This window comes from Crocodylus siamensis, chromosome 2, assembly GCF_052110815.1.
Source record: "Crocodylus siamensis isolate JL-2025a chromosome 2, ASM5211081v1, whole genome shotgun sequence".
NCBI lineage: Eukaryota > Metazoa > Chordata > Crocodylia > Crocodylidae > Crocodylus > Crocodylus siamensis.
Window position 1 is genome coordinate 80,176,209 of NC_143396.1, and position 13,652 is coordinate 80,189,860.

The window sequence follows — 13,652 nt, forward strand, 5'->3', positions numbered from 1 at the left end:
CTCCCTTGTGGTTGTGTGACTGCCTAATTGGGCCTGACTGCATCTGCTGGCTGCTCCACAGCCTGCTCAAGCCCCTTAAAGTGGTGGGCATCAAAGGTGCTGCACCACACCATGGCTGGCTGGGGCATGAGGATGTGTCAGTGGGGGGTCTGCCTGCTGACTAGCCAGGTGGGTGTGCACTGAAGCACCCTTGCATCCAAGCCAACCCCTTCACGGCATGTTGAACTGGTGGGAGCAGACCCCGGCTGGCAGGCTGACCCCTTGCCCCCTGCCAGCCGGGTCTACTCTGACGTGGCTCAATGTATTGTAGCCCCAGGTGCATGTTCAAATGTGGTGCCTAGGAGCAATAAACTCTGGTGCAATATGCACTGGAGTTTTTGCATGTGCATTAATTGCACATATAGACATGCCCACTATGTCTCTCAAAGAACCTCTTTAACATGCCAATATCATGCTTCTGGACACGATCACTGGGGCTGACCATGCCCAGCTGTGTCTCCAGCCTCATCGCCTCTGGGCCTACCAGGCCAGGTGGAACTGGTGGCTGCACATCATCCAGGCCATCTGGGATGATGAGGAGAGCCTGGAGGCATTCCACAGTACCTGGTGCACCTTCCAGGAACGTCTGGAACAGCTCCACCTGCACTTGGAGCAGCAGGACACCACGATGTGGCAGCCCTCCCTGTCGACACCTGGCTGGCCATTGCTTTGCTCAAGCTGGCCATGCCCACCAGCCTCTCCTATGTTGGCCACCTCTTTGGCATGAGCAGTTCTATCACTGGGGAGGCTGTCCTGGAGGTATGCAGTGCCCTCCAGGATGTACTGGGGCACAGTGTGCTCCATGTGTATGACCCCCCTGGTGATGGCAGCAGGATTCTTTGCCCTGGTGTTTCCCCAATGTATCGGAGCCCTGGACGGGACCCACATTCCCATCACCTGCCTACTCTGAGGCAACAACCCCTACTACAGCTGATGGGGCTTCCACTCCATTGTGTTCCAGGACACTGTCAACCACCATGGTGTTTTCACCAGCATGAGTGCTGGCTGGGCAGTGCCCGCAATGCCCACATCTTCCAGAACTCTACCCCGCCAGGCCTGGTGCAGAGTGGGTGCTTCGCACTGGGGGTGCTGGACCTCCAGTTGTATGCTGTGGTGGTCCTGCCCCTGCTCCTCCCTGGGCTCATGCGGCCCTCCACCAGCCACCTGGACCCCTGCCGGGCCCAATTCAACAGGTGTCTGGCCTGGACCCGCAGCCTCGTGGAGTGCATCCTCACTTCCCACCTTGAATTCACTGAGGCCAGCATCCCCTAGGTCATTATCGCTGCCTGAATGCTGCATGACATCTGCAGAGGTGTGGGAGGAGCTCTTTTATAGGGCCTGGATAGAGGAGACACAGCGGGCAAGGACACCTGACAGCAGGAGCACCAGCTGTGGCAACAGTGACAGAAGCGGGCTTCCCGTGCTGAGGCCCGGGTGAGCCACACACCCACCAGCAGGGGCTAGGGCACCAGGTGTGATAGGTGCTGGCCAACTACCTCCTCCTGCACTCCCTGCTGTAGCCCGTCTGGACAGCATGGACCCCCACCCCACTGCCCATCCCCAGCACCATGCTCACTTCATACAGTTCTCAGAAAAAACACTTTATTGCCATCACACAAACAGACCTCCCCCTCCCCAGTCTCCCCAACACCAGAGTCTGTCTTCTCTCCCTCCCCAACAACAGTGCTCCTCATCCACTCATCCCACCCACCCACCACCGATAAAACACTCTATTTCCTGTGTGAACTGTTTACAATCTTGAGGCAGAGCTCGGGGACAGGAAGCCCACATGCCCTCATGCTTGCTCACATGCTGGCTCTGGCCTTTCCCCTGAGCCTGGTGGGTGGGGGGCTCACCCAGGGGTGATGGCAGCCACAGGCCAGGGCCAACTTGGCTGGCATGTGGACCTGGCCATACAGCAGGCAGGACCTGCTTTGTGGCCATGTGGAACTGGGGTGAGATGCGGGGCTGGGCCCAGGATGGAGGGGCTGGGTGGTGGGGGACCCAGAGTGGGGGCTGGGTAAGGGTCTCCTGGCCTGTGTAGATGGCATTGGACCTCTGCTCAAGCCCACAGGCGGGCCTGCTGCTGGGCAGTGGGCATCTGCCAGGGACCAGGTGGGGCTATGGTTGGGGGCAGGGTAGCAGGTGGCTTGAAGGCAACCGCCAGGGCCAGGGTGGTGTCTAGTACCTGGCGTCCCTCTTCCATGGCCTCCATTGCCCTGGCCACAAGTGCAGCCTGCTACTGCAGGGACTTCACATACTGCTCCTCTAGGGCCAGGAGCTGCTCTGTAAGCTCCTGGTCTGCCTGATCCCACGCCTCCTTGCACCAGTCCTGGATGTCCTCACAGGTGACATCCTCTGCCTGCCACCTGTCCTGGTGAACAACATCCTCCACCCACCACACCCGTGTGACCATCAGCCAGTCTTCTGAGGCTGTGTCTAGCTGGTCCAGAAGGAGGATCCAGTCCTGGGTCCTCCTCCTGTGGAGCTGAGCTGGTCCCCACAGTAGGTCACCTGGGCAGGCTTGGGCCCATGTGGCTGCCAGCTGAGCCCCCTGTACCTGCTTGCTTCCCAGGGATTGGCAGCCTTCTGGGTACTGACTGCAGGCAGCCTACCTCCCTGACTCCATTCCTAGCCCAGGACTGGCCAGGCATCTGGCAGCACGTGCTGCTGTGGCTCCAGAGCCAATCCCCCTGCTTCTCCTGCAGGCCAGCCTGTGTCCTGTGTTGCTGCCAAGTCCACAACACCCAGACTCGGGGGTGTGGGGCTCCCAGACAGCTGGGACTTGGAGCTGATGGCCATGGTGCCCTGGGTGCACCTGTCCACCTGGCATGGGATCCTGAGGTTTGATGGCAGAGCTGTCAAAGCAGGTGCTGGCCTGGGCTCCTTGAGCTGCTGGAGGAGGCTGGGGGTGGGCAGCTCAGCAGGATGGGCTGCTGGCTGTCCATGGCCCCCCCGCCCGGTGACACATCACTGCAGGTGGCAGGCTGAGCGGGGATGCAGGCAGGCTTCCCATGCTGCAGTATGCAGCATGGCTGTGGCCTGGCTCCTGAAGTGTGAGGATAGCATCTAGTTGTCGCATAAAGGGAATGGACTTGAGAGTACTCCCTGACAGATGGATGTGGTTGGTCATGGTGACTCACTGTGCCCACAAGTCCTTGACCTCTGTGTGGCACTGCTGTGTCAACAGTCGTGCTCGTTCTCCTGCATGTGGCCTGACAGCCTCTCATAAACATGTGTGATGGCTTGCCCACCCCACACGAACTGCCTTTGCACCTCCGCTTCACTCCACACTGCCATGAGGTCACCAGTCTCCTCCACTGGCCATTTGGGGTCCTGGGAGGTGGTGTGTAGCATTGGCAATGATTCTGTTCTGGCTCCCATGCTGGCTCTCTGGGCAGTGCAGGGGCATGGAGTGGGACTAGCAGCTGTGCAGCAAGGTGACTAGCAGCTGCATGGGAGTAGCAGCTGTGCAGTACCTGCAGGGTCCAGGCAGGCTGCTGGTGTTTGGATGAAGCCAAATGGAGCTGGCTCCAGTGGCCAGGACCTGGCTGCAGCTGGACCCAGGTACTGAAAGGCCTTGCAGGAGTCTGCTGCACCCTGTGGGGCTGGACAGTGCAGCCCTGGTATCTGTGCAGCACAATGGTGCCAGGGAGTGGCACTGGGGTGCAGGCAGTCTGGCACAGCTGGCCTGCAGCCTGTGCAGGGGGAGCAGTGCCCAGGAGTCACCGCAGGCTCCCTGCACATATGCCTCAGGGGTCAGACTGCTTGCAGACTTTTAAGGGCCTGGAGGTGGGACAGGCATAGATTCTGCTGAGCCCTGGGGCAGGAGAGGATCCTATCCCCAGGGCTCTGGGGCTAGCCTGATGCTGGCCCCCTAGTGGCAGTGCTGACAGAACAGATTTGCTCCCAGTTGGCATTTATACATGTGCTACTGTAAATACATGTGAGTAAATTTGCTACTTTCATTTGCAGGTAGTACATTTACTCATGAGTAGCACAGTTTACTGTGCATTAAGCATGTGCATGTGTAGACACACATGCTTACTGTACAGTAAACTACACTACTGCACAATAAAGTGTCTCAACTAGATGTACGCATTAATTTGTAGCCAAAGAATTATTTTTTTATCCCTTGGTATCTTTTTTCCCAGTAGGGATGTCTCCCTATTTAATATTGATTTTCTATGACTTTTTTTTTACTGATGAATGAATGTGTATGGAGAATTTAGGTGATAGCATTAACGTATCCAGATATCTAGCAAAAAAATAGCTAAAATTGCCATGTATTTCTAAGTTTCAAAAGTGTGTTTGCCTAAAACTAATCTGCTGGAAAAAGGAAATTGAAAGTACTTAGGTGGAACAAGTTTTCACTGCATTAGTCACACAGTAAATGGTAATTTAGAATGGCCCAGACGCTTGCCACATCTCTTACTAGGTTCCTGGAGTTAGTTTTTTTTGGTAGAAATCTGTCATATATTATATAACTTTGTGATTTTAATGTTATTTGTATGCCTCTAATGACCTGAATAATTGTTGATGCTATTCCATATTATTGTTAATTAACTTATTTGACTCTATGTTCTTGAATAGATAATTCCACTGCAGTTAGTTTATTTAAAATTATAGAAGCTAGTGGAATTAGGATTTTAATTGATTTAAGTTTGCTTATTTATTAATTTAATTTAAACATATAAAGCATATAGGACTTTTTTATTTAAAAAATTCAATGCAGTGGAATTATAGGTCTATGGTAGACTTCAGTGACAAATATGTATAATACATGGCTTTGCTTCCACATCTGTATTTATGTTCATTACACAATTCTGAGAATTATTGCAAAATATAAATAGCATTGAGTAGAATTGGTAGGAAAATGGAAAAAAATGTAGATAAGCTGTATCATTTAATGAACCAAAACTAAGAACACATCATACTGTTTGAAAATGTACTGGTGATGACATACAGTTTCCTTTTTAGATCTCAGAAAGAGTCTGGGATGGCTTCTGCAGAAACTGTTTTTGAGGAAGATGTTAGTGATGAGAGTGGGAGTGAAAGGGACAGCAATGAGGATGATGAGACTAAATTAATGGATAGTTGTATGGAAGACACATTTTCATCATATGAAGTAGAGGAAAGTGAAGAAGAAGAAGAAAAAGAAAAGGAAGGAGAAAACAGAAGTTCTGGTGTGCTGAGAACCGAAGGAGAATTGTGGCAGGTTTTGGAAAGTGAAAGAAAAGATTCCAGAAAACTCTTGGACAAATGTGGTTCCCAAAATCCTGGTGAGAATTTCTAGCTCATGTTGATTTCTATAATTCCAATATTATGTTTTATTACATTCCTCTCTCATAATTTATTGATGAGTAACTATTGCCATATATTTATTTTAGAACTAAGAAAATGTCTTGTATTTCTGAAGAAATTGTCCTTATATATTTGGAAATCTATATCACAAGCTAAGTAAGTATTGAGAGATTTACGATGAATTAGTTTGTTAGGAAAATGTTTTCATTAAATCCAGTACATGGCATTGTCAGCATAGTGAAATTATCTCATACCATGTCTTTGCATTATTGATCCTAGCAGGATCTTTAGAAATGCTTGAGTCTTATTTCTTTCATCCTGGGTGTGTCTTCACGAGATGCTTTACTGCACATTAGACTAATGCACATTAGACTAATCTAATGCACAGTAAAGCATCTACACATGTGCAGCAATTACTGTGCACAGTAATTGCTTCACATGTACTACTAATCTAGTCTAGATTAGTCTAATGAGCCATTTTCTAGTACCTGTAGATATAGGTACTAGAAACCAGTGCATTAAACTAATGTGCTAAAGCACATGTGTAGACACCTAGGCAACAGGGAGCCACAGGGGGTGGGGAGAGCTGACCCGGGTCAGTGGGATGCTGCCTCCCAGCCATGTGGAGATTGGGACCCATCCTGATACCCATGTGGCTGGAAGAGCTGTCCTGGCTGCTGGATAGCTCTCCCCAACCCTGCAGAGATCAGAACTAACCCTTGTTTCCCCTGCCAGCCTGGGACTGGCACCTGGGGGACCCTTGTGCTCCCCCTGGCTGCTGCAGGAGGGCAGAGCAGATCAGGAGCAGCCCTAAACTGAATTTTGCTTCTGACCGCCGCACATTCATATGCGTGTGCAGAAAATTCAGGTGCATTAATTGCATGTGTTGACATGCTTCCCCCCCAGTACAAAAATGATTGGGTCTAAGTGATTGGTGGTTAAGCTAAAACAAATCTCATACTATTAGGTAAATAGCAGAGGTGTAACTAGTGACTTTTGTGTTCTGGCCAAAGATGGGAGTCTTATCTGATCCCAACACCTAGGCTTCTGCTGCCATTGTTGTGCTAGTTCCTGGAACCCTCTCTGGCGGCTGCTGCCACAGTACAGTACAGTATTCTAACCCACTACTGTTGCCATGGGATTTTGCACTGTTATTTTGGCACACCTAAATCAGCACCTGAGACTGGTTCCCCAAGTCTTCTTAATGGGAATAGGATGAAGGGATTTCATAGATTCCATAGACATTAGGACTGGAAGGGACCTTGGGCAATCATCGAGTCCTGCCGCCTGCCCCAGGGCAGGAAGTCAGCAGGGGTCATAGGATCCCAGCAAGATAAACATCCAAATGTCTCTTGAAGACAAAGTAGGTGCTTGAACCACCTTTGGCGGCAGTCTATTTCAAACTTGGGGGGCTCGGACAGTAGAGAAGTTCTTCCTTATGTCCAGCCTGAAATGGTCATGGAGGAGATTGTGACCATTCAATCTTGTCATTCCTTGGGGTGCTCTGGTGAACAGACATTCCCCTAGATCCTGGTGAGCACCCCTGATAAACTTCTGGGTGGCCACCAGATCACCCCTGAGCCTGTGCTTTTCCAGGCTGAAGAGTCCCATAGCTCTCAGATTCTCATCATAAGGTCTGTTTTCCTGACCTCCGATCATTCATGTGGCTCTCCTCTAGACTCTCTCAAGCTTCTCCACATCTCTTTTGAATTGTGGAGAGCAAAACTGGACACAGTACTCCAGCTGCGGCCTTACCAAGGCCAAGTACAATGGGAGAATGAGGTCCTGGGATTTGCTTGAGAAGCATCTATGGATGCAAGCCAATGTTTTGCTTGCTTTACTAGCTGTAGTGTCACATTGATGGCTCATGTTCATCTTGTGGTCAGTCATGACCTCCAAGTCCCTTTCGTCCATAGTGCTAGCCAGCGTAGCACTGCTGAGCCTATAAGCATGCTGCAGGTCTTTCTTCCCAAGGTGGAGAACCTTGCATTTTTCAGTGTTAAACACCATATGGTTCTTGTCTTCCCATTTTCTGAGCCTGTCAAGGTCAGCCTGGATCACCCTCCTGTCCTCAGGTGTGGACACTTTACTCTAACGCTCCCTGCAGGTCCAGACCAGTGCAGAGTATTCCTCCTTGGAGGTGGATCCAGTCCTCCCTCCTTTGTAGGCCTTTTTTTTTAGATGCAAGAGGTATGCTAGTTCCCTGCAGAGCCAAGGGGGCTGCTGTGCCCTTTTGCTGCCTTTCCTCCATGATGGGATAGACTTTGCCTGTGCATCCAGGATCAGTCCCTTGAGGAGCAACCACTCATCCTGATCTCCCCTCCCAGTATCTCACAGACAGAAAACATTCCTGTATATTTTAAAACTTAGACTCTTTAATACAAAGAATCTCAAGTTTTAAAAAAACAACATTGTGCCAAAGACAGCAAACAGAAGAGACCAAAGACACCAGCAGCAGCATGGCCTCCTGCAGTGGCAGGGAGTCTGTTAGGTAAAATACATCCACATAATCCAGGAAGTAAACTTTGCGCCATATTAGAAAAGAAGGCAAAAAAAAAGTTGTCCTTCTCAGTTTTACCTGGGGGAAATATCTGCCTGACACCAAATCTTTTTAACCTCAAGCATGTGAATAAGACATGTCAAGCAGGTACCTAAGAGATTCTCAGTCCATCATGACTGGCCACTTCTTGGTAGTAGGATGCTTCTCCCAACCCATTATTTCTCCCAACTGTATGTGGTGTTGAGAGTGTAGGTAATGGTCACTATTTTTTCTTCTTATAAAATTCATCATTAGCCAAAGAAACCCATTTGTCTAATACAGGGGTTGGCAACCTATGGCTCCTGAGCCATATCTGGCCTGAGAAGGGATGGTGTGAGCTGGGACAGCAGAGCCATTCAGCAGTGAGGAAAATTGAGAGCAGGGTGAATTGGCAGCAGCCATGTCACAGGGAGTAGGCAGCCTTAGATCAAGCTTCAGTCTAATTTAGCACACAACAGCTCAAAGGTTGCAAATTCCTTGTCTAAAATGTTAAAAGAACTCCCAGAGGTCTACCGTGAAATCAATCATGATGAACTGAACTGTTGTGTATAATGACTAGGAATCAAGGAAGGGGGTGCACAAAACAGACATTGTGGTTGCAACCTTTTGAGAAACAGCAACAGCAGGTATATTGATACTGGGCACAACTAAATGTTCATTAATGCACTTCAGGTAATGCGAATTAAATCTAGTACCTCCCTGGTGAGGTACAAGAAAAAAGGCACATTAGCTTATTTTAATGTGAATTAGTTAAAGAGCACAGTTTTTGTTATGCTTTAATGCACATTCAAATAGGCTAATGCATTGAAGTGGACATGGAGACATGCCCAATGACTGTGAAAGTTGATTTGGTTTAGATAGCATGATGTCGAATACTGACAAAACTGTTCAGTATGATGAGTGAGTGAATGAATGAATGCATAAGCATGCAAACAGCTTATGCCTAATTTTAGATCCAAGGAAGATAGTTTAGTTCTGAATCAGCCTGAGCAATTAATTTTGGTAGATTTTAAATAATTTAAATATTTTTTGATCAGTTAAATCTAGTAGTAGTCAAATTTTCTCCCCTTCCCCTCTCCCCAACAATTTTTATTTGTACAGGATTATGTACATGCTAGTTGATTACATATATACTGTTTTTCTTTTCATGCAGGCATGTCAGCTTACTAAATGACTTTGTTGAGTCTGAATTGTTTGTGATTGATGGGGATTCTTTACTTCTCATGTGGTTATACAACGAGAAAGAATATCTACCCTTCTTTTATCTAGTTGAACGCTTTCTGCTTGATTTCACTCAAAAAGGAGGAAAATATACAATTGTCTTCTTCAAGGTACTAAAACAACACATTATTTAAATATATTTTAAAACACTGGACAGTTTCAAGAGTAATTGTTTGATTGTAATGAAGGAATTTCATGTCTAGGTTTTTTTTCTCTTAATCTGGATTAATTAAGGACCCAGCTATGCACCATCAACTCCAGTCAGCCAGCAAACCCTCTTCTAGACCAGGGTTAGGCAACCTTTTCCAGCTACGGGCCAAAATGAGCCTTACTTTCTTATTGGTTTGCATTTCCTTCCTCTTCAGGGAGAGTAAAAGCCATAGAGTGATACTTCCTAGAATAATTATATATAGATATATACAATTGCTCTGTGTCCCAAAGACGCATGTTGTATACCCTGGCTCCATCTATCCCCGACACATGTGCACAGGGTTTGGAATCCTGGCCTACAGCATTCCTCTAGAAGGATTTTTGCAGATTAGCAAAGTGGATTAAGGAAGAAGAAAAAGGGTATTCTGTCTTCTTTAACTGACATATTGGGAGTATATTATTTGTAGATTAAACTTGCCTCTGCTCACAATTGCTTGACACTTCCCCTTACAAGACTTCATTTTCAAGTGAAGAAATATAATGTATTTATGTAATTAAACTGTACCAAAATGCATGTACACAAAAGAGATGAATTAAGATTGTTCAGGGAAGCTTAATTCTGGCATTTCTTAACTCCTGGGTGCTTGACTTCGCAACCTGAAATTACTTTAAACATAATTATTTTTTTGATGTGATATATCAGTCACATCTTTAGCTATATGAAGATTTTTCTTTGGTAAATACTGCATTTACTTAAATATAAGATGACCCTGATCAGAAGACAACTCCCCAATAATTATATTCTATATACAGAAAAATTATAGATTTGATATAATTTTCCAGATATGGAATTTAATTATTAAAAGTTTGTCTTGCGTTTGTTCCCTTTCCGCTGCTACAGCGGGGAAAATAAATCTGTGGGGTCAGGTAGCCCCTTTGCCCTGTGCCTCCTGAACTTCTTCCCTCTGTAGCCCCTTTGCTCCTTTCTTACTGTTAGATCCTGCTCTCTCTGAACATATGGAAGTGAAGAACAAATTTGAAAAAAAAATGACCTGGCTGTAATTATTAAGGCTGTAATTATTAGCATATAGTACCCACGGACTTAGTTCATCCAGCTGTAACTTTTAGCAGAGATGATCCAGAAACATACTCTTAAGTAACACTGTGGCATGTACTTACATATAATACAATTTTGGGGGGCGGGGGTTCTTGGAATTTTTTTATTCCAGGTCTGATTAGCCAAATCAGTTCTGAATCCTCTTGATCGAGCAAAACTCAACTGATCAAACACCATATGTGGCACTACAACCAGCAAGTATCTTCCACCCCCGACTTTTCAGCCCAAGGCTGAAAATACTCCCAAATCCACTGGCAAGCATCCTACATGAAGACCCACGCATGGAGGACTTGGGGTTTGGATATCCCCAAGTCTAACTTGCTCTTAGCCAATGGCCACAGGAAATAGCTAGGGAGGAGTCCCCAATTTCTGTAAAGCAGGCATGAAGCTGAGAGCCACCTACTAGAAGCTGGCCACTGGGGAGCTAATTCCAAGACATGTAGGGTGCCCTGTCTACAATACATTATATAGGAGTACACCCTCTACTACACAATACTATTCAAATCTACCTTGGCCTGGGCAACAGACCAGTGCAGGTTGATCTGGGCCAAAAGGCTAGGAGCTATGTATTATATTAGTCCAAAGCCAAAAGGCCCATGGTTTACCATATAGTTCACTGGGGTGGGCCCCACCAGAGTCAACAGCATTCATGCCATGGTGATTTCACAGCTCAGCACTGTTCAGTATATGTGTGTATTCCAGAGACCTCCTACAAGGAACCCATGTACTAATTAGCCTTTCACTCATGACTGGAGCCAGGCGTTCTTTTCATAAGTCTTGTGATCCTCCAAAAATGTATTTGCATATGAGGCATAGGACAACCTGGTCTGGCTTGACCTCATGGAGTGTGGGGCCACACTAATTGTATGTGACAGGCTGAAAAAGAGAGGCCAACAGAAAGATTCTGGTTGAACTGTTTGGGACCCTGTTTGCTGATGTTTGCCAGACATTTAGGGCAAGTGAACAAACAGGAATCACTGGAAATGAGAAAGAAAGGCACAGCCCAGCTATAAGAGTAAAGAGAAAGTTGAAATATATGTGATATAGTGGCTCACCATGAACTGAAAATGAGTCGGTTCTTAACAGGACTGAATTCAATGGGCACTACCATATATCTTATTCAGATGGGTTATACTAACCTGTCCATCTGGTAGGTTCCTATCAGAATATTTTCCCAATACAAACCATGTACCTTACAGTCATACTCAATGATGGCTGCATTTAAGTATCTTCACAGTTGGTTCCCATTACTGAGCACATACTGCTTTGAGCAGCAGTTCAAATATAGGCACTGTATTTAATGCTATTTCTTTGTATGAAAATTTAAGATGAGAGGCTTTGTTCCTCATGCTGATTGCAGAGAAAGACCTCACTTTGTATTTGATTAATACAATAGTGCAATTTGTCCTATGAAATTTTCCTACAAAAAGAACAACCATATCGTTTTGTACAACATTACTAACAATGTACAAGCACACATCAGTAATATGCAAAAGTATAATATTTTAGCAGTCTTAAATTTTAAGCTGTCAGAGGCATATCTTGTGTGTGGGGAGCATAAATATTAAATAATAATCTCTATATTGTGTTCAATTTTTTACAGGATGCAGAACAACTGTATCAAAATTATCCTCATATCCTTTTCCTACGTACTACACTAATACAACACCTGAAGCAGAACACTGACATTGACAGTCATACAGAGTTCTTCAATTGTTTGTCACCAGAATGGCAGATTTTTCTCAAGGAAAGTTATCCGTACTTCATGATAATATCTGACACAGGACTGACCTCTCTCCAAACAGACTATTTACAAATACTTATCAGTCACACCTTGTCAAAGAAAATAAATGTTGTGCTCACTTCAGGACAGGAGTCTGATACTCTTAGAGTTCATGGATATCATGTCCAGAGCATGTATAAGCACAGGACATTTTTTCAGCAGGTAAATTACACTACACCTCCAGTTTGGGTTTATAGTCGAAAAATGTAGCATTTCTATATGGTATTATTAATTTAATTGGAATAATTTCAGTGTAAAGCAAGTATAATATTTGGCTCACCTTTCATAGGAGGATTTTAAAGAGCTGAAAAAAGGAAAATTCCTAATCCTCCTTCTCTAAGAACATGCTTCGGATGCTCCATAGGACTTAGTACTATGTGGATCATCCATTGTTCATTGCCATGGGAGAATGGGGAGGGGGACTAGAGACAAGAGACCAAAGTGTTGCTGTAGCCAAAAGTAATCTAGTCCAACTAATCAGGTTGGGCTGTGGATTTGGTCCATATTAATGCATGGTCCAGTCCTGCTGCCCATATATCTGCTAGGAAGTACAGTATTTTCTAGAGAGCTCCACCAAAGTCAGTGGGGCTAATTCCCTTGTAAGTTATAGTAGAGTTAAGTACTCAGGTTATGTAATTTCCAAAGCACAGAACTTTCCCAAGCTAACCCAATAAATTAGTGGTAGGACCAGAAATAGATCTCAGACTTTCTGAATCCTAAACCTCAACTTTAACAGGAACAATTTCTTCTTCCCTAATGCCTGTATTCAAAGAATGTGTCTTGGAAGAAACATAGGTCATGCACTATAGCTCATATTACTTGTTATTCATAGGTTCCTCATGGTCTGGACTTTTAAAGCACCTGTTGAAATGTAGTTTATAAAGCAGCCTCAGGGACCTCTGACTAACTTTCTGTGTTCCAAAGCAGAGGAGATTCAAAGCTCAGTGACTTCAGTACCTCTCCATTTACTTTGGTAGCCTTAGATCAGGTCCATATTTTGGTTAAAGGCAGTAACTGATAACACTAGAATTTAGGACCAAGATTGTGGTGTTCCTCTGTTGTAACAAAGGAATTTTCTTCAGAAGTGGTGTAATCTGCTGACTAAGCATGAATGTCTGTCTTCACTCATTTTCACCAGTGTTAAAAACTAATAAACTGGATATAATTTTGAAAATGTCATCTTTGTATTTCAACATATAACTTTATGACTTACCTACTTCTTGTTTAGCTTCAGAAAGATTTTCAAAGTGCTTTGAAGACCCTGGTCAAATACTCGCAAAACTCCCAGGGTACAACATCGTGGTTTTATAAACATTTAAAGCTGAGCTTGAAAAATCTGCAAGAAGAGGTAAAAATTATTTTTCTATTATTTCTCCTGTTAAAGTGTGTTCGCTGTGGCAGTAGAATTTAGATAATGAAAATGTGCAAGGCTGGGGTAGTAGGATAAATCAACAATGAAATGTAAAAATTGAATACTGATCCTGCTATGCAGCTTCACT

The 13,652-nt window shown here is 45.4% G+C and overlaps 1 protein-coding gene across 1 annotated transcript in view; it reads left to right on the plus strand.

Moving 5' to 3' along the window:
• The first annotated feature begins 5,038 nt into the window (after positions 1-5,038).
• Positions 5,039-13,652, plus strand: part of DDX60 (DExD/H-box helicase 60) — a 95,641-nt gene continuing 87,027 nt past the window's right edge. Inside the window, exons 1-5 of the mRNA XM_090034511.1 lie at positions 5,039-5,321; positions 5,430-5,499; positions 9,036-9,213; positions 11,974-12,315; positions 13,382-13,501. Of these exons, the coding sequence (XP_089890637.1) occupies positions 5,039-5,321; positions 5,430-5,499; positions 9,036-9,213; positions 11,974-12,315; positions 13,382-13,501 (993 nt within the window). The remainder of the gene's footprint in view (positions 5,322-5,429; positions 5,500-9,035; positions 9,214-11,973; positions 12,316-13,381; positions 13,502-13,652) is intronic.